We start from the raw sequence: 26,783 nt of genomic DNA on the forward strand, positions 1-26,783 counted from the left end.
GGTTCACGTTCATCGTTCAGATAGACTGCGGAAATACACATGGTTTCTAGTTGTTTCTTGCTGGACGATACAACCGCTTAACTCAGTACGTTAACAGATTACCGGTAATTCAAATATATTTAGATGTTTACGGTAGAATGGGCAAATCCAGAATGAGTTAATTTGGTAATAGTTTGGGAATGGATTTTAGGTTCGGCTGGTCTCCTGGCAATGGATGACGTATGATTGTTTATCAGGTTATTTTTATATTTTAACTGCACACATATTGCGTTTTCTTCGTCGAAAGATAATGACCAAACTTAAAATGCAAAACAAGTGGAGTATGAAACTTGGAGTGGCAATCACTTTTTGGCTTTTCAGTCTTCATCTCATATCTGCCCACAATGTGAAGGTGAGTACTGCTGTTTCATATTTTAGTATTTATTTTATTCTAATACTTTAACAACAGTATAATTTTTGGCTCTGTAGTCTCCAACAGCCCTGTCTATCAAAGAAGGTTCAGGTGATCATAGCAAGGGAGAAGAAACACAGTTAGAGAATGAGGATCCTGAAAATCTGGAGGTGTTTAGACCTACAGACAAGTGGCAAACTCTCAAACCAGGTGGCTATATTCCCATGCTGACAGTTGTGTTTGTAAATAAATAAATGATTAACAGACCAATTCCATATTTATCTGTTATTCAATTTAGGTCATGCAGTACCAGCAGGCTCTCATGTCAGACTGAATCTTCAGACTGGCCACAGAGAGGTCAAGATGGGAGAGGAGGAAGGTCTCAAATACTGGAGTGATGGAAATGGGTATAGTAATAGAAGAAAAAAGTATTCTACAGTAAATACTGTGTCATATAGTTATGTTTTTTACCCTCTGTGGTGCAGGCAAGGCATGATGAACATGCATGGCCCTTCATACACAGCTGAGGAGTTGAAAGAGGCTCTGAAAAAAATTAAAGAAGGAATGGATGATCCTGTAGACACAAAACAAGTATGTTCATTTCAGTTGTTCTCTAACCCCTTTTTTGCGTTGCTTATTGAGTTTTTTTAATCAAGATGTTCGAACATAGGAGGAAGATGCGGTGAGGGCCCAATTTCGCCCCATCGAAGAGCTGAAAAAAGACATGGAGGCACTCGACATGCTTGTAGAGACAGATGTTCAAGTTATGAGGAAACTTTTAAACCAATTCAATAATACTAACAGCACAACTGACGAAAAAGTCACAGCTCTTCTTGACCTGGAATACCTTGTGCACCAGGTAATGCTTTAATTACAAATATGAAAGTTTGCGTCCACATTTTTTCAAAGTCTTTGAAACTCATTGTTTTTTCATAAAGGTAGATAATGCCCGAAATTTGGTGTCCATGGAAGGAATGCAATTGGTTATAAATGCTTTAAACGGTACAGACATTAGACTCCAGGAGAGTGCTGCGTTTGTGCTCGGATCTGCTGTTTCAAGGTAAATGGCATTCTCTCGAGCAAAATTGCTGCCTACACATGATTTAATGTGCAGTCACATTTAACTTTGTTCAGTGAACTTTTGCGGTCAAATCCAGTCATTTTAATAGGAATCCACGCATGCAATTTTGCATAAGGGTGAACGATTTCCCCACACAGATTTCGCAGCAGGTTCAAGTTGGTCACCTTGATCAACAGAAAGCTGTTTGGTTTGAAAGTGACTTCTGTGTGAGCTGTGTTACACATTTTACAATAGACAGTGGAACTTTTTTACCCACATAATGTTATGTAATGTGACCCTACCTTTACAGTGATGCAATCCATCTTCATGTACCTTTTTCTAGTAATCCATCAGTGCAGGTTGAGGCAGTAGAAGGCGGTGCGTTACAGAAACTGCTGACATTGCTTGCCACTCAGCGACCAATGGCCGTTAAGAAAAAGGTAAAACCAACAAGAAAGCATGGGTATTATGCTGTTAAATAAGAGTAGTAAATTAAATTGTCTTCTTCATAGTTAAATGTGTATGAATTCATCCCTTACTTTTGACATTCTGATTTAATACAGGTGTTATTTGCTGTGGCCTCACTACTGCGTCACTTCCCGTTTGCTCAAAGTCACTTTCTGAAGCTTGGAGGTGTGCAGATGCTTAGCAAACTGTTTCAAACACCAGGGGCCGAGGCCCTCCGTGTGAGAATCATCACGGTTCTCTACGATATGATCATTGAGAAGGTTCATATGTTTACAAGTTTAAACTTTGCTACACTAGTACCATGCAACATTTTGGGGTCAATTTCTATTCATCAAAAAATCTTGAAACAAATATATCATGGTATTTACAAAAATATTAAGCAGCTGTCAACTGTTTTCAACATTGATAATAATAAGAAATGTTTCTCCAGCACCAAATCCAATCCAATCCAATTATGTGACACTGAAGACTGAAAAATCAGCTTTGCCATCACAGCAATAAATTACATTTTAAAATAAGTTATTTAAAATCATAATAATATTTCACAATATTACTGTTTACTGTATTTTTGATCAAATAAATGCAGCCTTGGTGAGCAAGAGACAAAAATATTAACAACTATTACCAGCCCCAAACTTTTGAATGGTAGTTATTTAGAAAAGGTTTACATTGCGAACTGAAAATCTAATTTCCATATGTATCAAGCTTATTCTTAGAATTTACTATACTTTGTTTTGTAGGAGCTGATATCACAGGTGGGAATGGACCTTATCCCAGATTCCTCTCACCAGGAACGTTTGCGTCAATATGCTGAAGTCTCCCTCCTGCCCGTGTTGGCGGAGCAGGGGTGGTGCAGGCTGGTGCCTGAGCTTTTAGCGTCACCTGACCACGACTGGAGAGAGAAGACTCTGCGCACTCTGCTTGCCATGATGGCTCAATGTCACACTCAGTATAAACAGAATCCCTCATTGACAGCATCTCTTAGTGAACTGCAAAAACAATACCAAGAACTGGTGCTCATAGAGCAGGACGTAGGGGAGCAGGACGGTTACTTTGGGGAGATCCTGGCACTTGTGGACTCTATGGTCTTAAAAATGCAACGGGTGTAAAATGGAACTGCTGTCTTCTTAGAACATTAAGAACTAATAAAATAATTGAATGCTGAATTTTGGATTTGCCTGGCAAGTAGTTCAAGTGATGCACCATGCATAATGTTTGCAAAATTAGATGAGTCAAGTAGTTTTAAATAAGTGTTCACAAATAAGGACAAGGAAAACTAAATTTTTAATATACATTTTTTTTAAATATATGGTGTAACCAAAGTAGAATACATTTTGACACACACACACTGTATTTAACAGGTTTTATTTTCATTTATTTAGGCTTTTTTCATCATAATTCTAATACAATTCCGTAGTATCACCCTATTATTTTAAACTTTTTTATTAATTTCAGGGGAAAAAAAAAACATGTTTATCGAAGAAAATATGTACTCAATTCATTGTATGAATTGATTTTTTTTTATGAATTAATTGGTCCAAACAAAAATTTATATCAGGTCATTGACCCAGTTAGTTGGCACAGAAAAAAATTAAATGTGCTACACAAAATCTGTTGTTGTGATTTCAAGGATAGCAACAAAAATCACGTAAAGGAGGGAAGAAAGAGAAATTCAGAGTTTGAATGTGGTTTATTCGAAACTATACTTTTTAATCAGATTGTAATAAAATAGAGCTCTTAAATGCTTCACTGTTTTATTGTATGACATTACATGTTAACAAATCAATGTCTGATTATGTTCCAAATTATAGCATATGACCTTATATGATAATGATTAATATTTGACAGAAAATCATGCTGGTTGCTGTAGTATTTAAATGGAAAGCCATTGTGGATGCCAGCTGTCACAGCAGTGAAATCAGAGGGTTTCACATTTTCCTTCGTGCTTTACATTGACGACCTGGTTACGTAACCTAAACAGACAAGATATGTGTTAGAAGAGGCACAAATACTGATAGAATTGCTATCAAGAATGTTTACTGTTTTGAAAGAAGACAGGTCTCTTGCTTTTTTGTCAAATATTTTGTCCTCAAAATCAAAAAATGGCTGTTTTCTAAACCTTGGCAAGTGATTCAAATCTGATATCTGGGCCTAGCTTGAGATTTCTCACATCTGCTCTCTCAGCCTTATCAAAATGTTGAATTTACATTGCATAAATGTTCAGCTGACGTACTTGCTCTCCCAGCGTAGCATGCACTCATTGGAGTATGTGATACCATCGTCTCCACACACTGGCATGTACTCACGAGTACATCCAAAATCAGGAGTATCGCTTTCCTATTATGGAGATATTAGAGAGATTCAAACCACATATCATAACACTTTACTACCACTGTACTTGATTATACACTACTGTTCAAAAGTTTGGTGTTCATAAGATTTTTTTTTAAAAGAAATCAATACTTTAATTCAGCAAGGATGCATTAAATTGATCGAAAGTGACAGTAAAGATTTCAAATAAATGCTGTTCTTTTGAGATTTTTTTTTTTATCACGGTTTCCACAAAAATATTAAGAAGTACAACTTTCAAAATTGATAATAATACTGAAGACTGAAGTAATGGCAGCTTTACCATCACAGGAATTAAATATACAGAGGTGGATAAAGGAAAACTTTATTTATTTATTAAACTTCCTTACTTGAGTGAAAGTATAGATACTAGGCCTACTGATCAAATATTACTCCATTACAAGTAAAAGTTGTATAAAAGAAAGGTTTTTACTTAAGTAAAAAGTACTTAAGTATCAGAAGTAAAAAGTGAATGTCAATGCATTGTTTTATTATTATTGCATTGTTGTATGTCATACTTATGCCTCTGAATCTATGCCTGCCTACCTACCCTCATAACAATATCAAATTTATTTCTAGAACACAGTTCCAGTAGTGGGATTGAATGTGAGATTGAATAAATTCACTCAATAACGCCCACAATGGTTTCAGACACCCAAATGGCTGTTCCCTCAAATAGTGCCCTATTTAGAGTTTTTTGGCTTTTATTATGAATATGTTAGCCTTACTGTTATCTATAAACTAGTGTGCTCCAAAACAATGACAAAATTCGCATTTAGAAGACCAAACCCAACGTTGAAAATGAAAATCAGGTTGATGTCAGAATCCAACGCCAGATTGACATTAATCTCCAACATTGGACAGACATTGTATTGTGGTTGAAAATGAAAATCTGTTTGACGTCAGAAACCAACAGAAGGAATGGATGTTGAATGGTTCTGACGTCAACCCGACTTTCCTTTCCAACCAAAATACAACCCCTGCAACCAAAATCATCCCCTGACTGACGTCAAGGACCTTGACAGAATTGTAGTGGAGTAAAAAGTACGATATTTGTCTTTCAAATGTAGTGAAGTCAAAGTGAAAAGTTTTGAGAAAAAATTATTCTCAAGTGTACTTAAAGGTGCTCTATGTAACTTTTCTACTAAAATGAATCCTTTTTTATTGCCTGTGTGTGAAGGGGTTGTAATCACACATTAAAATGATCCACTTGTCGAGTTTTGCTATTACCTCTGAAGGCCAGTATTCCTATTTCTATGTGAAGTCTCCGGGTCGGATTTACCGCGAAATCCAACGGATGTGACGTGCATGCGTGCTCCCGAGCCTCTCTCCTTATATACAGTCTATTGTAGACGGTCAGGGAGTTACGTCCGGTTAAAGGCGCACGTTTTTCGGCTTATATCTCGGTCAATCTTTGATCAATATTCCCAAGACTCTAATCGTTCGTAGTACCTGACGGGGCCTTTCGAACGAGCCCACCCCCGAGGTCCAACTCGCCCGGCTCCCAGAGTTATAGCCGTTCGAAAACGGGGGTCCCAGCGAACGGCGATCCGGTAGGGGGCATCCCCGAGGCCCGCCACTCTAGCGTTCAGGCAAGGGTTCCCCTGGGACCTCCTCCCCTGAATTTGAGCTCTCTGGGTCTTTGCGTTCCAGAGATACGAGTGATTTTCTTCTGAGATCGTGACGTCACCGGCGGCCGCAATTTTGCTGCGCGCCAGATCATTTTCTGCTAATATCTCCGCGAAAACACCACCAAAAACTATGGAACTTATATGGTTCTTTTCAGCTCGACTAGATGGTCCCAACGAGCTCGGTGCTCGCCGAATCCGTCTAGTATTCGCCGAGATATTTGCGTAATAGACGGTATTGTCTATGAGCACGAGCGCTCTTGTAAAATTTGGTTGCAATCTGAAACATCACCACTAGAGGCCGCTAAAACTTACATAGAGCACCTTTAAGTACAATACTCAAGTAGGCTAAATGTACTTTTTTACTGTCCACCTCTGAAAATATATCAAACTAGAAAACTGTTATTTTAAAATGTAATAATATTTCACGATTTTCCTCTTTTTACTGTATTTTTGATCAATAAATGCAGCATTGGTGAGCCATAATAGACTTCTTTCAATATATATATATATACATACAGTATATATATATATATATATATATATAAATATATATGTATTTACTATTTGGTAACTTTAAAATGTCACTTTAACTATAACTTACCTCTCTTGGTTGTGGTTCTGCCGCTGTAAAAAACAGTATTAAAAGATATATTATGATTATGAGAAATGAAAGAGGAATGACACTCATGTTTCCCTGTTGAAATTCCGTACAAGAAAAAAAAAAGTCACTCAGCAAGTTTTGCTCTTTCTTTTCAACCGTTTTGTTTGAATAGCTTCTAGATTCTTTATGTATGTGGTCATCACTTTTTTCCATCTGTTATGATCTTTATCATTTCAACAAGAATCAACATTTCAATTATTTCAACATCCTTCTGTGTTTTTTGAGTGTATCTGCATGGATTAAATGGATATTCCAGCAATACTTCAGAACAGATTCAGGTCAGAGAATCCAAATGTATAACAACAACTCAACTTATATATTCTTTATACCAGCTACAATTATGTTGTATCCGTCCAAATGTTGCTGTTTCAGAAACCATGGATCTCTACAACATGGATGGACCTATTCCAAAATATCACAAAACGGATCTGTCTGGGTCAGCCAATAATCAAGACCTATGGCTTTAAAGAACAAAATTGAATCTTCTAAACTGTAACCATATCATATCTGGATTTTCAGGAAAGCAAACAACAATTTACAAGTCATCATCCGCATGTTAACCAAAACATTTTGGGTATCTCAAACATGCTTATTATGACACGTCAGTGTACAATGATGTATATTAAACAACAACATTAGCCTGAGTATGGATTTGTTTTTTAAAGATAATTATACCACATACAGTATTCACAGTTCAGTGTTTTTATGTAGGAACAAATGGAAATGTTAATACTTACCAGAGAGGCAAATGAGAACAGAAACGCAGATCAGGATAGCCAACTTCATGTTCACTGTTGTTGAGCAAGTTGAGAGTGGGAAACTCAGCAGGTGTATCTTTGTAGCCGGGGCTCTGTAGTTATAGCTTTCGAAATTAACCAAACACTCCTCCCTCCCTCCCATTGTCTCTGCCTACCCAGAAAGAACCTGACTGGTGACATTCATGTAATGGGTCCACAAACAATGACTAAGGGCATTTGGGACTAAGGTCATTTATTTGTGGTTTTGTAATATTATTAGAGAAGCCTTGTCAACAAATTGCATCCTAAAGAAACTGTTCAATTATATTAAACAGAAATAGCAAAAGAGAGCCATACTTATAAGCATAAAACCCCTCTTGTCCATGAGAGGAGCAGAGCTGGATGTCTAACTTCTCAGAATGTTTGTTGCAGAAAATGTTTTCGTGGAAACTGTGATACATGTATTTTGATACACATTTCTTTGATGAACAGAAAGTTCAAAAGAACAGCATTCCCAAATGTATAAGGCCATCGGCAAAATAAATCATGACTACATGTGAAGCTCTGGAGAACGATTTGAAGATTTGGAAAACAAGACATTTACTGAATATGTTTCTTGAGAAGCAAATCAGCCTATTAGAATGATTTCTGAAGTGATCATGTGACACTGTAGACTGGACTGGAGTAATGATGCTGAAAATTCAGCTTAACCATTAATACATTTTAAAATATATTTAAATAAAATTGTACATTTTAAATTGTAATAATATTTCACAATGTCTGTTTTCCATCTTACTGTCCTGTTTTCAAAATCTGCATGGGATTCACAAATCCAGTCATAACTCATTTGCTTTTTGTTGTTGTTGATGGCCTCCTATCAATTTAGAGAAGCTTTTGTTTACTGAATGTGCTTTTTTATAGTGAGTTATGATAAGAAGCCTAAATATTCTGTTGTCCAACTTGTCGTGAAACCTTCAATCAGGAGATTAGCTAATAATTCATCAGTTTGATGAGTAGTCAAACAGAACTAAAACTATAATTAAGAGGGACGTGTGCAGTAACTTCATTGAGAGAAACCTTTAAAGGCGTAGGCTAGTTCATCCAAAATCATACTCCCTCTCATGTTGTTCCAAACCTTTATGACTTGAAGGGATTAGCAGAATTTTAAGAATGGTTGGTCAAAGTAACCATTATTTTAATGTCATCTCTTTTTTTTCATAATAAAAAACGAATGGTGACTGAGTCGCTCTGCCTTAAAATCTCGTTTTGTGTTCCGGAAGAAAGAAAGACATACAGGGTTGAAAAATCATGAGGGTGAGCAGCACATGACGACAAAATGTACTGCATATCTCATTAAATCTCACTAGGTGGCATCAGTGAACTATGAAGCGCAGGTCATTAACGAGAGTTAGTGCACAGTCATCGCGAGACGTGTAAATACTGAACGTGTGTGAATTATTTTCTTGGTGCCAACGACACAAATATAAAATAAAAACCCTATAAATGCTTCTAATAAGATGCTTAAATAGACATAAGTATATGAATATTTAAATATAAATATATCATATTATATTATTATGTATATTATCAGACCAAAAGTTGTATTAATTTCTGTGTTATAATTCTTGATTATATATATAAAACAGCTCCTTTAATTTAAAAGAACATAAGCAGAGCACTGACTTTACAAAAAACATCCCCAAATTCTCCTGCGCGCCCTCGTGTTTCTCACCGCGCATTCCCGCAGCCTCGCTGACATCACGCGTGAACCCCTCCCCTGCCCGCGGCGGCGCGCTTTAGCGCGGTCTCGCTCCTCTCCTCAGATCAGCAGAAACTGTTCATCCCGAGACGGACAAGATGGCGAAGTGAGTGGGTTGCGCTTTGAAGAGAAAGCAGCGACTCACACAATTTCTTCAAGATTAAAACGTCGGTTGCCTTGATGTACGTTCGAATAAGCGGGAAAGCGCTTCTTTAAGAAGAAAAATCGCCCCTCACAGCGAGGTGATTCGAAGAGAGCGTCGAGGACATCGACTCATCCGTGTCCTTTCAGGCTAAGCTGCTAGTCAGCTATTCGGGGAATTGCTCAAGAGAGAAAAAACATCCTCAACCTCAGGGGAAATAGCCTTGTTTTTTACTTAAATGTCGAGGCAACAAAAGTCCTATTGAAACCAATGTCCGTAATCATCTCCTTTTCGGCGTTGTGAGTTAAGGACACAGCTAGTGAGACCCGTTTTAGGCGAGCTAGCATTGTTTCTACTGGATTGAAGAAGACTGAAAACCTCACCCGTTCACACAGTTTCAGAGTAACTCGGATTTTAGGACATGGCCAGCAGCAGTGGCTCTAAAGCCGAGTTTATAGTCGGTGGAAAATACAAGCTCGTTCGTAAAATCGGATCCGGATCCTTCGGTGACATTTATTTGGCAATCAACATCACAAATGGCGAGGTAAAGATGAAATGGATGTTAATTCATGTGCTGAAATGACTGGGATAAGAAGATTGAGGGGTTTATACATATGTCCAACTCATCACATCTGATTACCTGGACACTTCATATGACCACAAAAAATATAGTATTGAAAGATTACAATATTTATATGACTTGGAGGTATTACTATTTGTGGGAAGTCAATAAACGATGTATCATTGCGGTTTCCCAGAACAAGTAATAAAATATCATGTGCTCTCAAATACTGAACCAAATTCTAGTACTTTGTAAATCATATGTAGATAAATATAACTATTAGCAGACAAATGATATAACTTAATTTTGAATATTTTCAGGAGGTAGCTGTGAAATTGGAATCACAGAAAGCCAGACACCCTCAACTCCTATATGAAAGCAAGTTGTACAAAATTCTCCAGGGAGGAGTCGGGATCCCACACATCAGGTGAGCACAGATGTCTTATACGTGAAATTATTATCAGTTTTAATTAAAAGTAACTTAGCTAGACTAGTTTTATCTGGTTTAAAGACTTAGCATGAGATCGAAAGTAACGGCTCGAGTACAAAGTAACTTACACGTCCATCTACGTATAATATCTACCTCTACGCATAATACTTTTCTTATTAAATGATCTAATTCTGTATATATACTTTTCTTTATCGTTTTTTACTTACGATAGTGTCGACATGCTAACTAGCCCGGTCATTAGCACTAGCGTTTCTATGAAAACTGTGGTGAAATGTGCCGTTATAAACATTGTGTTCTGTATAATGTGTAATATTATAGTGTAATGAATGAGATTTGATCGCGAAGTGTGTGTTTGTGCGTTGCTGAGTAATGAGTAATGAGCGAGTGGGAAATGGCCGCTGCTCTTTTGTTGTGTTTGTTCAACATGTCCTCCCTCTCGATCAGAAAATGGCGGATGAGGGAAAACAAGTTTCAGGGCCTAGTGCGACTGCTACTCTCTTCTCAAGGTGACTGAGCCAAACGAGCGCTGATATTAGTTTTAGAACACATTTATAATTAGATGTATATTTGAATAAAGCATAGTGACTGATTTGGTTTCACACAAAATGGGTAACGTTAGAGGTTGTCACGTAACGTTATTCTTCTGACACGTTTTCTGATTTGGATGTTATCGTTGAAGGTAAATTACGTCATACATTTCACATTCTGAGTGCAGAATTCCCCTATAGGTTAAAGTTTCTTGGTGGTTGAGTTTGTATTTCCCTTAGCTGTTTGTGCAATTATGTTGGGCTTTTAATCTCTTAGTATTGTCATATATTAACAAATGTATGTTAACCCTTATCCTGGGACATTTGAGAGGGTGAGGGATTAGTGGGCCTACTCTTTCATAAATCTACTCCGATCTAATAACTTGGCATAAAACGTAAATCATTTTTGTCTAAAAGTAACATGGTAGTTTGCTGTAAGAAGGTTACCAACCCTGAGGTAGATGTTGAGATGTTAAATGGCATTTTCATGGAAGATAGGCTACAAAGATTAAAATTTAAAATAAAAGCAATGTCGTTATTTTAATGTTAATTACCCTGGCTGGCACCCAGACAGGTTTGTCTTAAGCCCTATTCGGACGGGACTAGTTTAACATGGAGAGCTGGGGTAAAATAATTATCACCAGAGCTTCTCAGTGATTTTAGTTATGTCCGAATGTGCCATTTAAGTAATCATTACGGACAATGTCACTAAATATTACAGTGAGTTTTACTTTCTGGAAAAATGATCTCAGGTAATACTAACCCCGTGCGAATAGACCCGCTGTAAGTACGTAAATATTCCGTCATTTCCTTTTTAAAAGTAGTTTTCTGCGTTTTTTTGTATGGAGGAAAAAGCATTCAGTTGCGTTCTAGGCGGTGGGACGGTCAAGTCTCTGGCAAAACTCAAGTGTTTCCCACAAAGGCTACCATTCAGATCAAAAAGAAGATCGAAAGCACGAAACATCTTTTAGCGTTAGGTAAGTGCCTATTACCAACATAATCCAATCTGAAGTTTATTAATACATCGTCAGACCGGACCTTGTAACTGTTTTATATATAATATAGGTTATATGTTTGCGCAAGTGATATCAGGAAGCAACGTAATACACGCATGAAGACAGGAGGGTGACGGCAAATCGAGTTACCCCTCCTACTTCTGCTGGTTTAACGGAGATATTTTATCCCGTGCGAATTGGCCATTATTATTACAGATGTCCTGTGGTAAAATTACATTACTCCATCTACTCTTGTAAAGTTAATCCCATCCGATTAGGGCTTAAATCTTCTGAACCTTCACCTCTTGGCTCTCTCAAGCTGAATTACTGTGGTATTTATGCATTTAAATGTAACTTTATTGCAGGCATAGTCGATGGAAAAGGCTGGCATTACCTGGAGGCACCGATGTGTGAACTTTATCACTAGGGGTGTAAATCGGAGCCTTAATCACGATTCGATACCAATTTTTTTAAGCCAACGATTCGATTATTTTCGATACTTTAGAATTTCCCGTGATTCGATACGATTCAATACTAGATATTTTTACATGATATCTATTAAGTTTAAAAATAAATAAATTATTTAGCCTTTTATTGAGAATACAGAAACAGCATTTGTGGCGAGCAGGACGCGGCCGACGTGAGAGAATGGCGCGAGGCCGGTGGTGTGAGTGTTAATGAACGTCACCTGTGAGACGGACCGGTCTCTTGGTCTTCAGCATCGTCGCTCCTCTTTTTCTGTTTCCGCTCCTCACAGGTGACGTTCATTAACACTCACACCACTGGCCTCGCGTCGTTCTCTCACGCCGGCCGCGTCCTGCTCGCCACAGTATTCTATTCACATAATGTGTATGTTACACTATAGCAGTCTTCTTTGCAAACGGCAACATCTCTTACCATTGCTCCATCTGTTTTCCTGAAGCCAAAATACTTCCACACCTATGACTTGATGCCGACTGGAGTGTGAAACATTTCACTTTCATTGCCAGCTCGCTCTGACGGTTCCATCGCTCCTTTAAAGTCAGACTCAACAATGTGTGTGAACATAGATAGACTGTGAAACGTAAGTAACGCGTGTGAAGTAAAAGACAATAATGAGGTTAGCGCCACCCGCAGCTTAGGAATAGGTTGTACGCATATGTCGTAGCTGATGCTGAAAATAGACAGGTGAACAGACAGGCGGCAAAATAAACACATTAATCGATTCTCTTGCGGATGCATCGAATCGGCGGCTGTATAATCGATGGATCGATATGAATCAATTAATATTTACACCCCTATTTATTACAATATTGATTTATTGAATATTTCAATAACATTTTCATATTTCTGTAAATATATTTCTATTAAAATATATAATTATTATGGTTAATATTTCTATCATGTTTTCCACAATGATTTGCATGGCCAAATCTGTGTGGGGAAATGTTTCGCCCTTGCACTTATTTCCTAATTGCTCTAAAGGGTTAAAGGGGTGGTTCAGGATTTTGGACATCGGGCCTCATTTCCAAGTTAGCCTTAGTGTTATTTATCAGTGGAGACAGTTTTCAAAAATTTTCATCCAGTCGTTCCAGTTGCATATTTCGCCGGTGCTAGGCTAGCGCGAGTCAACGGTAACTGCTAGCCTGCCATTAAAAACAGTTTTACCCACTCCACAGTACACCAAAAGCAAATAAATTATAACGCCAGACTATCGATGTAAATATCTGTTAAGAGAATAATGTTAAAAATCAAACTACTCTTGCATCTCTATGATCGCAATACATTTACAGGAACAAGTTTCTCAGCAGCGGCGGAATTTTACTTTGCTCCGGTTAGTAGTACTGCGCCGAAAAGTAAACACAGAACCGAAGCGCACTACAGTCAGGACTACCTGCACTACCTCTCTCTACCTCTCTCTCACTACCTCTCTCGGTTGCCTAGGTAACTACATATCACTCCGCCGCTGCTGTAGACTGTGCTAATAAATACAGGGAACAAAGTATAACTATTGCAATGCAATGAATGGGTAGTTTGATTTCTAACATTATTCTCTCAACAGACATTTACATCGATAGTCTGGCGTTATAATTTATTTGCTTTTGGTGACGCTGATATTAAAAATAGTAATTTGAAATAATTTGTTTGTGGTACAGCCGTAGATCAGTTACGCATTGCAAACGCAGCATATGTGAAAGCACAATAGCGCGTGCTGCTCCGCATACGCACTAGCCTGGTTAAAACCAGACCATTCTCAGTTGTAACTGAGTTATGGTCTGGCAAAGCGTCATAGACAAATCATTTCCAGAGGGGCGTCACCAACGGACGTCGCGGATAGACCTAAACCCAATCAGAGCCATGAAGGAGATGACGAATGCAGACCGGCGGAAAAACATCTCCGAGTGTTGTTCTTTGCTCGGTTTTTAACAAAAAGGAAACGTTCAAATCGCTTAAAACAGACACGATAGCGGATTCGAACGAGTGATGTTCGACGGCGGCATCCATCTTTGTAATGTAGGCTACAAAATCTGCTTCAAAATCTCTGCGCTGTCGTCATCGTGTAAAGCCCACCCCAATGTTTCTGATTGGTGCCGCGATTTCGACGGATTGGTAATGGGCTTGAATGAGCTCTTTGCCAGACTAACTTTCAGAGCAAATCTAAATTTGCCGGAAGTTGTCTGGGTTTTCCCAGGCTACATACGCACCGCATAGTATACACACTGCACACAGAGTATGTGTGAAACAGGTAGACTTGTAGTCGAGACCGCCTAAACCGAGACCAAGACACTACCAAGACCAGATGGTATCGAGACCAAGACAAGACCAAGACCAAGACAGACCAAGTCGAGACCAAGACCAAGTCGAGACTAAGACCGAGACCAAGTCGAGACCGGAGGGGAAAAAAACATTAGTGTTGAAGCTAAGCAATAACTTGTCAAATGTTGTTTTGCATTTGCCTGCCTATCTCTGCTGATTTCGAAGTCTCCAAATGAATCCATTCTGCAACTTTTAAATACATAATTATATTTTTAAAAACGAAATTATAGGCTATAGTGCAGGATCCGAAAGTTGGTCGTTTTTGTCGCTATGGTTACACACACACACACACACACACACACACACCGTTGGCGGTGCGCTCAAAGTCATCTGTCAGTTGTGCAGTTACCCAAAATCTCCTGAATGAAGGTAAAACCCATCATGTCACTGATATGTGTTTTACTAAATATTAATATATCAAAAACTGTACATGATATGTGTTTTTTAAATCAAGTGATCAAAGTGCTCGTTGCCGCTGCGATCAGTGGCGCGGATACAGTGTTTTCTCGCGTGGCTCGCGCGCACCGCACTGTCTTCACTCGGACGGGCGCTTCAATACATTGCGGATATCGTCGTGGATATTGTAGTATTGTATTGCTCAATCCCCTGACCACTATGTCGGTCTGAGACAGCGAGACCTAGACAAGACCGAGAGGTCCGAGACCAAGGCAAGACCGAGACCAAAGACCGTCAAGGCCGTGACAAGACCGAGACCACGTAAAAGTGGTCTCGAGACCGGTCTCGAGACCAAGACCGGTCTCGAGACATACATCACTAGAAACAGGCGCTAGTTTCTCATTTCACTGTAGACCGTAATATATCATTTAGTAAACTAATCCAGGCTGCAGAAGGTTTCCCTAGGTAATAGTAGTATAAATACGAATGCCCTGCCTTTGCCATCAATGAACTGCCATTACAGGTTGCATTTAGGTGTCCATTTCTATGGCATCTCATGCTGACAGCAGCTTGGCTGATTAGAAATCGGAACTCTTAGACCGTAGCTTGTTATTTAACCCTATGCAGTTAAGAGTTAGGTAAACCCTGTAATGGTTGGATGGATTTACCGAAGACTTTAAGGACAAGACCATAGAGGCAGCCATTAGTTATAACTAAAAAGCATAGCGCATTAATCTCCCCTCTTTTAACCCAATTGCTTTCAGTCTACGTGTAATTGAAGGTTGTTTATAATTACTGGATTGAATGGGAAAGATGTTGGTTGTAGGTTTCTCATCTTTATTTTTGTGCTTTTTTGGCTTTAACTGGTTTTTAATGAACAAATTAAAGTTTCCAGCAGAAAGGATGTGTAAAAGTACTGGTTTCAGTCACTGGTTACTAGAGCTGGGAAAACCTGCCATACAAGATCTCCCTCCCCTACACTCCCTAAAACCACTCACTGCCTTTGCTAATGAAAGAAAAGAGCTTTGTGTGCTCTTCAAAGTCTTTTATGCAAGCTCGATCACAAGAAAGTGTCTCTGCACTTTATTTAAACATACTTTTACACCAACACCCCTGCGATTAATAAACTGCCTTGTTTGAATTTAAAATGTTGAGGCGAACTACAATGTTTTAAGTCTCCCCTTGGTTTTGCTTTGAAAAGAGGAAATGAGTGTCCCATAGAGAGGCCTGTAGTTTCCGTAAGCAAGAAATTACTGTTGCTATGAACTTCTGTAACCACTGTGAATAACAGTATAGGCCTACTTGTTAAACATGAGGTTTAAAAAAAAAAAAAAAAAAAGTTATGCTTGTAGTATACGTTACAGTATTTTTCCTTTTAACTTTTGGGACGACTTTCCTAATCTTCACTATTTCTGTTTTTGCTTTTGTATTCTAGGTGTCGCTAAGAAAAATACATACACATTTGTAAATTATCCTAAAAAATGCCTAAAACTGAATATTAGCAAAACTGTTCACTGACTTTGTGAGCGGTTCGCATGGATGCGATTGCATCCTAGGGCCTGTTCACACCTGGTCACTTCATGCGTTTTCTCTGATTGCATAGCTATCTGATCGTGAAAGGACCAGGTGTAAGCGCCCTCCGAAATGCGTTCGAGACGTATTTAAATCCGATCACTCAAGCCACTTCAGGAGATGCATCTGAGACGCATTCCAGACGAATCTGGACAAGTGTAAATGCATCTGGTTGTTGAAACCACATATGTAAGTTTTACTCCCAAAATGTTAAAAAAAATAAACGTGTGAGCGTGATATAGGCTTTATGACATGCTATAGCCAGATATGACAGCGCTACTGCAGCACGCATCGCTGAAGATGAGTAGCCAATGCATCAAGCAATGTGCAAACTGCCTCTAATGAAACAAAGTCGCAGATGCTCAAAACACAATCATATTCATTAAAAGTAGTAAGACTAAATGATCTTACCAGTGCTGATGCTGCTTTCTTCCATATTGCAGTCTTTGATCTTGAAATCAGCTGACGATAAAAAAAATGCAGCTCATATCGGTTGATTTGTTGACGTGAACACCGTTAAATTAGCATATAGAGCGGGAATTGAAGATCATATTTATATTTGTTTTGAGGAGACACATATATCGCTAAGTGGAACCGTTTTAACAAATTGGATAGTTATTCGATCAGTAAAAACGCATGAAGTGACCAGTAGGGATGTGACGGTGAAGATTTTTTCACACCGGTTAATCGATGTGTTACAACACCGGTAATACCGGTATCACGGGCGGGGACTTTTAAATCGCTCATTTAAAGGCACATGTAAAATGCGCGCGTTTGCACGGGCATGCATGCATAATGGTGATAGTGTGGAGCAACACTGTTTTGTTATTGTGCGCTGAATGTTATTGTGCGCATTTGAAAACGAAACTAATTTTTTTTACATCGCTTATAAAAAGCTGGTGCAGCAGTGTGCACTTCACTTTCACTTATATACATTAGCGTCGGTGGATTTGAACTTGTCTTTAACTGAGGCAATCTCTCACGACACATTAGAGCCACAAAACGGTAGGCCTATTGTTTAATTTTCTTTGACTGACCAAATTTGAAAGTTGAGACTTTGTTTCATATTAAATATTACCTGCTCGGTCCTGTCTGTCAGCACGTTGTCAGTGTCATATGGCTACGCGAGTTGCACGTATAAAATTAAGTTAACGAACAACCTCGATCCATCAGGAAACGCCATAGGTCGTTTCACTGCGCTTCATGAAGAGTTTTTCTTTTGCGTGAAGAAGCCGTTCGAAGAAGCCGGAGATGTGTTAAAGATAGCGGAGTGCATTCATGATTATTAGGCTGCCGGTGTAATAATCCTCCTGGCTCCGGGTCTGAGTGAGTCATTTACTCTCTTACCTTTGTTCTTTGATTAACTTTAATGACACTTTAAGACCAGCTGCTGACAGAGACGCGATCGACACGGGTCCCATTTTCTCACAAATCTCTACGTTAATTTAAGACTATTTAAATCATTTAAGACTGCTCTTATGAGGACACTCGACAAAACTGACATTTTGGCATAATTTGTGTTTGTTATGGTTTGTTCAAGCCCGAGAGAGAACTCGATACTGACGCGCGTCTTTTCTGTGGGTCGGGCGCGTGTGTGTAGGCAGGACAGCGCGGTCTCTTTAGTCTTGTTGCGCTTAATACCGTTCACATTAATAAGAGCGTGATCATACAACGGTAGTCAACGGGTGACAGAAAAAAACAGATACTGCGTAATTGCGTTAAATATATAAATATATGCCTATAATATAGGCTATATATTTTTTTTTTCGGTGTCGCGGTGGACAAGTGATGAAACCAGTGTTGCGGCTGAACACCGGTAACACCGACTACCGTAGCAAGCCTAGTGACCAGGTGTAAGCAGGCCCCTATAAGCATCGCATGGATTAGAAACCAGTTTGTGGGTCAAAGTACATTTGTATTGTCTTTGTGATGGTAGATGTTGTTTTGCTGGCATAGTCGGCCGAATGGACACTAGTCTACTGCTGCACCTTGTGTCTCCACAATACCTCTTTGTTTAGGAGACCCTCTTGCATGATGGTTGCTTGGCGACTGCTGTAGCAATGTTCACTAAATGTGTGACTCTTTTGAACCTCCACCTGCTGAGCTGTGTATCAGAGTCCATGTTGTCGTAGCTTCACTAATATTTGGTTGATTCTGAGCAGGCTTTTGCCATAAACTATTTAAGCATTGCCCTAATACTCTACTTTTTTTGTCCTGAGGGGCCCATCCATGCTAGAAGTGTCTAAAGTGGTTGATTAAAGAATAGCCAGTGTCTCACGCATTGGATTGGTTTCACACGCCACACCCCCGATTTCTCACGCTGAAGTGTCAACCTGGTCGGTCAAATGCCTGGAAGATGAGTTTATCTATATATCTACTTGTTGAGCCACTCGTGATTGACTAGTTATGCCGCAAAGTAGTTAAAATCTCCCGTAATCTAGAGCAAGCGCACGCGAGACAGAGATTGTGCTCCAAACCGCGTAGTGCGCGCGCACGGCAGAGTGGTAAAGCGAGCGAGAGACTTTGCGTGTGCAAGCATCCACCTCCCCCCCCCACGTTGGAGAATGTCATCAACCCCCCAAGTTGGAGAATGTCATTTCCCCCCGCCCCCCCCCCCATCGGAAAAGTCTCACTCCAAGCTAAACTCAAAAGTTGGCAGGAACGTGTATATATAACGTGTTATATAATTACAGTCATGTCACCAAGCTGGATATATTAGATGCCATTGTCCACAGGGTGTGCCGCATAACTCTGGCACTTCCTTAACTGATAAGATTCATGCTTTATTGTCTGAATATAACTTCGTTTGAATTTAATTGTAATTTTCTTGTGCTTAAATCTCATCTTGTAAACGTAAGCAAAGTTTCATGCATCACTGAATGGATTTGAAGGATCAGCTCTTTTTGAGAGAAGCACATCTTTTCATAATTTTATTGCTTTTGTAATGATTGTCATGCAATCTTGAGTGTCATCTGCTGGTGTTTATTGATATGTGATGCTGTTTTTCAGGTGGTATGGCCAAGAAAAGGACTATAATGTCCTAGTGATGGACCTGCTGGGGCCAAGTCTGGAGGATCTCTTTAACTTCTGTTCCCGCAGATTCACAATGAAAACTGTCCTAATGCTTGCAGATCAGGTAATGATTGGTTAACTGGTTACCTGACATACCTCTCATTTGTACTGCACACGTCTGCGGCGCATTATGAATCCGACAAGGTTTTGTTCCGTCCTCCACGCGGTGCCAACTCACATCATGAGATCAAATCACAAATCACATCAAATGCACAGCGAGCATTTCATAATAGGCTTGCTACGGTAGTCGGTGTTACACGGTGTTCAGTCGCAACACCGGTTTCATCACTTGCCCACCGCGGCACCGCAAAAAAAAAATGTATTTAACGCAATTACGCAGTATCTGTTTTTTTTCTGTTACCCGTTGACCAGCGTTGTATGTTCACGCTCTTATTAATGTGAATGATTTTAAGACTAAAGAGACCACGCTGTAAGTCCTGCCTATTACACACACACACACACACACACACACACACACACACACACACACACACACACACACACACACACACACACACACACAAATAGAAAAGACGCGTCAGTAGTATCAAGTTCTCTTTTGGGCTTGAACAAACCGTAACACACATTATGCCAAATATAATTTATACACAAATTATGCCAAAATGTCGGATTTGTCGAGTGTCCTCATAAGATCAGTTTTAAATGATTTAAATAAAGTCTTAAATGAACGTAGAGATTTGTGAGAAAATGGGGCGAGTGTCAGATCGCGTCTCTGTCAGCGGCTGGTCTTAAAGTGTCATTATGTTAATCAAAGAACAATAAGAGAGTAAATGACTCACTCAGACCCGGCGCCAGGAGGATTATTATAACTGGAGCCTAATAATCATGAATGCACTCCGCTATCTTTAACACATCTCCAGCGAACGGCTTCTTCACGCAAAAGAAAAACTTCATGAAGCGCAGTGAAATTCAGCGACCTATGGCGTTTCCTGATGGATCGGCGTTGTTCGTTAACTTCATTTTTTACGTGCAATTCACACGAGCTCAAAGCGCATGCGAGACTGCTGCGAGTAGTGAAACGTTTATTAATGAAACAGAAAATCAGAGGGAATCATTTCTTTAATGTATTTTTTTTTTTTTTTTTACTGGTTGGCCGGTCACACGGTCTTCATAGTTTTCAGTTACGTGACTGGTGCTGTTCTGCCCGTGCGGATTTTACGTTTGCCTTTAAATTAGCTATTTAAATGGCCCTGCCGGTATTACCGGTGTTGTCACACGTCGATTAACCGGTGGGAAAATATCCTCACCGTCACATCTCTATTTCATAAGCGAAGTGGATTCGTGAGACGACGAGATTTGCCTGTCCAACGTTGTCTTTCTTGATTTTTGACGTTGTACCATGGGTTAGTTGGCGAATTGGTTGTTTTGTCTGGTGTTATTGTTTATTGTTGTTTATTGCTATGCCCTACCTTTGTTGTGCTCAGGCCTACAGACAAATTTAATACACTTAAAAATCCAGTTATAAACACCAAGGAAAAAAGATTTGTAGCTGTGTTTTAGTCGTTTAAAGTACGTCCTCAATTATCTTATATCTATATTTCACATACATTGCCTGTGCGGATTGGATGCGGTGTCCGTCAAAAATAGACTTCTGGGATGTGCTGCGGCGCGGCTGGTATTAACAAGCATTTATTAGTGGCCGCTATCAGCTCCGGTGGCCGTGTCTGAGCAGTAATGCGCCGCAGACGTGTGCAGTGTAAATAAGGGGTCATAATAACAAACATTGAATGGTCCTGTGGCATGATCTTAACCTGGTCGTTTTGCTTTCACAGATGATCAGCAGAATCGAATATGTGCACACGAAAAATTTCATCCACAGAGATATCAAGCCAGACAACTTTTTAATGGGTATTGGCCGTCACTGTAATAAGGTAAACTTTCAACATTTCCTTATTTAGAGAAAGACAGTCTGATTTAAAAGTGACATGGAGGATTGACTGCAAATAAAACTGCAGATCACTAAGGTTTCCTGTTACATTGAGACTTTCTCATGGACGAACACTGGCTTGAGAGCCTGTGATAGTTACGTTTGATGTCGTTCTGCTGATTCGGGATGGCTGGGTTGTACAAAGAATATTTAGTGGGAAATTTTTAGGATCAGATTAATAAAACCGCAGTGAGTCCTTAGACACAATGTTTACAGCTTAACTTATTGATGGTTTGAGAATCACCTGACGGTTGGGCTGTGGACATTTGTGGACATGGATTGTATGTCTTTCACTCCTCAAATGGAACTTGTGCATGATATGTAACTTGTTGTGGTTGTTTTAATTTTCTCCCTCCGACTTAGAGCCTTTGAAGTGCTTTGCACAGTTTTATTTTTCTCTATTCAAATGTACAGAAGTTGCCTGATTTGTATTTTGTTTCAGATAACTCATAATTTTTGAGCCCTTGCAGACAGGCAACATTTGGCAAAGTTAAAGCATCTGCAAAATAAAACAATGACCTTCCAGCTCTGATGGTCGTCTAACAGTTCAGATCAGTTTCCACTACAAATTCTGGTACATTTTGGTACTTCAGTGAAGCCTGTATTACCATTTTTGGCAGTGCTGTCTGGAATAAATGTTTACCATTGTGTGTCTGTGTGAATGCCAGCCTCAAGCTTTTATTTTTATACATACACATGAAATCGTCACCTTTTTCGCTAAAACTGGATGCACACGCTCTGCTTTTGGATGTGTAGCTGTCGACATCCACCCTGGAAAAAAAATTAGTTAAGTGCAGTGTAGCCAGCCGATGTGAAGATCTGATTTAGCTATTGCTTTGCAAACCCCGCTGTCCTTTGGTGAGGAATCAAAAGGCCTATCAGCTAGCATTATCCACTGCTCTCTGCTTACATCCCTCATACGATCAATACCACTCTTGATCCAGCCTCCAGTAAAACCTTTTTCAAGAATAACACTGTTAACTTGGGGAAAGAGTAAAGCATTTGGACATGTCTTGACCAAGAATGGTGCAGGTCAACATGTGACATCAGTTTAATACAAGAGAGAGTAAGTCTAAAAATGGAAGTGTTCAAGAGAATTGTTAATGTTTCATGCAGTCATAATTTCCTAGATTTACTTAGAAGGTTCGGATCCAAATATTCCCGCATTTAAAAGCACTATGCTTTGCAGAACGTTTGAAAATAGTCTGTCCTCACACACTCCCCACTCTCCTGTCATTGTGGATAACCGTACTCAGCTTGGCACAATTGTAAACTAATGGCTTGTTTTGTTGCTTTACCCTGGGCTGCTCTATTGAACTCTTCAATGTCACTTCCACCGAAGCTGTCCCATCTTGTCTTGTGTAACTAAACTAAAACATTTTTTTTTTGTTGCATTAACATCTAGGTTAAGTCATGCACCTCTTAAACTGCATGCATTTTTTTTGATGATCCCTACCTGATTTGGCCTCTCCACATGCCAAAGTATTCTAGCCTCTTCCTTACTGTAGGTGGTCCAACCATCTGTTAAACTCAAAATGCAATATTTATTATTCACAGGAGTTTAAAGGGGTGGGGCGGTTTTGGTTGGTTGCATTTGTTCTCAAAGCTTCTCATGCCTAATTTTAAAACAAGTGCCCATTGTAGTGAATGGCCTTTAGAGTTTGCCCTTCTTAACCCTAGTTGTGCCATTTGTCTTGTTCGCCTCATGCTAAAGTGGGCTTAGCTGTTAAGTACTGTATGGCACAGCTAGCGTTAAATGCTGCCGAATGTTTATGGATAAAGCCTTGGCAAAGTCAAAAAAGAGAATCAGGCTTGGGGACAATTGGTATAGATGACATGAAGAACACTGGGTTGGGTGGCCAGAGGTGCCATGTACAGTTTGCCTCTGTGGCTCAAGAACCGATGAGGCAAGCCGGCCCTGCATTATATGGTCTGAAATAAAAACAACTATCGGTATTATCTGAGCCTGGGCTTATGGGAAGATGTCTGCCATTAGCAGAGCCTCCTGAGTTTGAGCTAGGAAGCTTGCTGGTGGTTGAAGGATTGCCTTAGGCTTTCTCTTTCCCTCCCTCTGCTCCTCCTCGCGTTCTTTTTCTGAGCCTTGGTGTTGCCTGTCTGCGCTGGCCGTGTGCGGTTGTCAGCAATACTGTTTGATGCACTGCACCCTCTATTGTCTGTTCAGTGTTTAGAATCTCCAGTGGGGAAGAGGAAAAGAAGCTTGGCTGTTAGTTCTTCTCAGGATCCATCTTTCTCAGGATTAAACCAGGTCTGAAACCACAACCACCTAATCGCCCAATATTTTTTTTTTTTTTTTTTTTTTGGAGTTCTTTATCCCATTTAATTTTGATTTTCAACAATAACCATTAACGTTTGTTGGCATTAAACCAGACACACATGCTAAACAGAACTAGAGATTAAACTCCTAATCCAGATCTCTGTACAGGCAGGTGAAGGACTTGTCACTTCGAGCGAAAATAGGATGATTGTTCTCATTCCTAGTCAGTTATAAAATTATTCTGTCATAACATAATATTCCCTTACTTTATCCTATTCCCTATCAGTGCTAATGATGTATTTGGTGTAGGAGAATTTACTTTTTTTCCTTTTAAAGTAGTTGTAGATAGACGATGCCCAGTGCTCTTACTGAGATTTGTAATCAAAGTCTTTGTGACAGAATAATTTGATTGGCCTAGTTTCACTGCATTGGGTGCTTGTTCTTGTTGCAGAACACATCTGTCAGTTTACTAGCAGTGCTTTTGTTTCCTGATCCAGCCATCTAACATTGGACTATGCTGTCAGAATGTTGCCTTGCTCGCAACCATTTGCACAACAACCCACATGAAAACTGTCCTGGAATTGACAGGGTTGACCTTTTAAACACTTGCTTTTTAAACTGTTGCTTATTGTTGCATGTTCATGTCCTGAGATATATGCTGATGCTTATTTAAATGTTGAATTCAGATAAATAAAATAGAATATAACATTAGTTCGCAGTGCCTGAAGTCATACCTGAAGTTTAACTGAAGTCAGTTAAAATAGCATTAAATGTTTGCATGGGTTTTCACAGTGATAGCCAAGTACTTGTACTTTGGACTATTTCAGAGGAGAAGGGATTTTACATAATTTGAAAATGTATGTCATTTTGGCCAAAAAACACTTTATTTAATGCTTCCTCTTTATGGTTAAGCATCATGGGTTGTTGATACATTAAGTCTAATTTGTTTTCCATTTCTGGGGGTGCTCTTTTAGGTGTCTTTGCTACACTTGTTTTCAGGGTATTGTTTTTACACATTTAAAAAAAAAAAGTTGAACAAGGTTGTAAATCATTTTTTTTGGATCTATAGTAAGCCTTGGTTGTGTGTACCTCTTTTCTCCTGACTTGACCTAATAGAAAGGTCTAAGTGGAATTGCATGGTTGGCGTAACTAATTGCCTTGACAAGAGGAAATACTTTTCAAATCCCTAGTTGAGCCAAGCAAACAGTGGCACGGCTGAGTGGATGCATTACAATATGGCTGCTACCTCAGTGAAAAACCAGTTGGGTGAGGCACTTTTGCAGGGACTGCGGCCTGTAGGTGTGTGTTGGGGACACTGGATCTGACTGGCTTTCCACTAATGAGAATGATATTTTAGTCAATGACAAGCTCGTAGAGCTGACTCTTACATCGCTGCTTGGATAAAGGGTGTGTTTCCTTTCCCAGTAAACTTAATTTGCGTTGTAGACTCTGACCCCATTGCTTCATTGACTACAGCTGCTGGATGTCATGTTTTTGTTCTGAGCTCCAGGTAATAGGGCAGACAGCACACAGAAGGAAGTTGGAAGAAAATTTAAGAATAAAGTTATTTTTCTTGTTTGCAGTCAGTTCTAAAAAGTAAATGTCAGTGTTTGTGCTTCTCTTTTTACTTTATTTATATAGTTGTTCCTCATCGACTTTGGTCTGGCCAAAAAATACCGAGACAACAGGACACGACAGCACATACCCTACAGAGAAGACAAAAATCTCACAGGCACAGCTCGCTATGCCAGCATCAACGCACACTTGGGCATCGAGCAGAGGTGAGCGCTCCTGCCTAAACATCCTTTATATGTAGAGATGCACCGATTGGCCGTACAGAGACCGGAATCAGCCGGTAAACGGCCGGTCAGTCTCACATCTTTCTGATTCCGAGCTAGTCTGTTTTGTTGTCAGCGGCACAGGCAATAACGTCAGCTGAGCATTCTAGCTCTCTTTCCAACGGGAGAAATGACACGCACTAGAAGTCACTCCTCTCACTCACTTGTCTCGTTCGCCCAGTTAATTAGTGCTTGTATTGCTCATAACAGGGTTTCCGTTGTCCGGTAATTACCGGACATTGGACGGGAAAAAAATAAAATGTCCGACAAAACTAAATCTCTCCGGTCAAATTGTCCGATTAAAATTGCGTAATAATCCCGCCCTCCTAACACAATATGAATTTGAGAATAAGCCTAAAATGTATAAAGCAAAAATACACCGACCTTTGGCTATGTAATAAAGGAACAGGCTGTACCGTTTGAAAGTTATTAAACATCGCATGTAGACCTAAACAACGAACGATTGAGTGAGATGTTTCAAATATGGCCTGCCTGGCCCTGGCCAGCCCTAAAAGCTTTTTTCAGAGGCCAGACGCGACGGACGATGGTGAATCAGGAACATCTCATTATATAGATCAGTGGTTCTAATCCGTGCACTCGTAGGCTAAAGTTATACGCGCGCGATATTCGCCGACGTTTAACGCCTCGTGACTAAACAAAGGGCGCCAATGTGAGTGTGCACACCGTGAAAAACGCCACGGGTAAAAGCGTAATTTTTTTTTTAAAACGCCTCAGGTCTTTGGTTTGACGTGCCGCGTCAAAAACTATCCGACCAATGAGATTGGTGCTTTTGCTCACGTGTCTGGAGCTTCTGAAGTTACAGTAAAACACAACTTGGGGGCGCTCAAACACAAAACGGTCTTGCCGAGCACACAAACGTAACGGTGAAGATGCGCCAAGTAGTGTCTACACCATAGATATCCATAATAAAGGCTAGATGTCTCGTCCGCGCTGCTGGCCAATGGACTTTATTATGGATATCTATGGTCTACACTGCTGGGAAGAAATAAGACGAGGAAGATGCAAGGCAAGATGAATGTATAGAGCTGCTGGTCTCGTTGGTGTCGGAACATAAAGAACTATATGACAAACGCGACAGCGACTACAAAATAGGACTATTTCTGTTTTACATTAAGCGCCATCTAATGTCGGG

General features: G+C 39.7%; 3 protein-coding genes across 7 annotated transcripts in view; 2 read left to right on the top strand and 1 right to left on the bottom strand.

Annotated features, from left to right (window-relative positions):
- The first annotated feature begins 99 nt into the window (after window positions 1-99).
- sil1 (SIL1 nucleotide exchange factor) lies at window positions 100-3,085 on the top strand. The gene is made up of 9 exons (XM_056270280.1): window positions 100-391; window positions 469-601; window positions 690-798; window positions 877-982; window positions 1,062-1,250; window positions 1,330-1,451; window positions 1,795-1,891; window positions 2,015-2,179; window positions 2,660-3,085. Exons 1-9 carry the CDS (start codon window positions 215-217, stop codon window positions 3,026-3,028), a joined length of 1,467 nt encoding a protein of 488 aa, XP_056126255.1. The 5' UTR covers window positions 100-214; the 3' UTR covers window positions 3,029-3,085.
- A 505-nt stretch (window positions 3,086-3,590) lies between these two features.
- On the bottom strand, window positions 3,591-7,407 carry si:ch211-195b11.3 (uncharacterized protein LOC100334344 homolog). Of its 2 annotated transcripts, XM_056270307.1 has the most exons (4): window positions 7,298-7,407; window positions 6,501-6,523; window positions 4,153-4,256; window positions 3,591-3,892 (listed from the first exon to the last, which is right to left on the bottom strand). In XM_056270307.1, the coding sequence occupies exons 1-4, from the start codon at window positions 7,344-7,346 to the stop codon at window positions 3,838-3,840; spliced, it is 231 nt and encodes a 76-aa protein (XP_056126282.1). In that variant the 5' UTR covers window positions 7,347-7,407; the 3' UTR covers window positions 3,591-3,837. The 2 variants fall into 2 exon arrangements, with proteins under 2 accessions (XP_056126282.1, XP_056126283.1); XM_056270308.1 differs by lacking the exon at window positions 7,298-7,407 and having other exon boundaries at window positions 6,501-6,593.
- A 1,701-nt stretch (window positions 7,408-9,108) lies between these two features.
- Window positions 9,109-26,783, top strand: part of csnk1a1 (casein kinase 1, alpha 1) — a 48,709-nt gene continuing 31,034 nt past the window's right edge. For 2 of the 4 annotated variants that reach the window (XM_056270325.1, XM_056270326.1), the window contains exons 1-6: window positions 9,109-9,742; window positions 10,081-10,187; window positions 19,507-19,633; window positions 21,363-21,461; window positions 23,700-23,783; window positions 25,434-25,573. In XM_056270325.1, the coding sequence (XP_056126300.1) occupies window positions 9,620-9,742; window positions 10,081-10,187; window positions 19,507-19,633; window positions 21,363-21,461; window positions 23,700-23,783; window positions 25,434-25,573 (680 nt within the window). In that variant the 5' untranslated portion in view covers window positions 9,109-9,619. The remainder of the gene's footprint in view (window positions 9,743-10,080; window positions 10,188-19,506; window positions 19,634-21,362; window positions 21,462-23,699; window positions 23,784-25,433; window positions 25,574-26,783) is intronic. The other 2 variants (XM_056270327.1, XM_056270328.1) reach the window with 2 other exon arrangements.

Source organism: Rhinichthys klamathensis, unplaced genomic scaffold, assembly GCF_029890125.1.
Source record: "Rhinichthys klamathensis goyatoka isolate OS25496 unplaced genomic scaffold, OSU_Roscu_1.1 h1tg000301l_1, whole genome shotgun sequence".
Taxonomy (NCBI): Eukaryota; Metazoa; Chordata; class Actinopteri; order Cypriniformes; family Leuciscidae; genus Rhinichthys; species Rhinichthys klamathensis.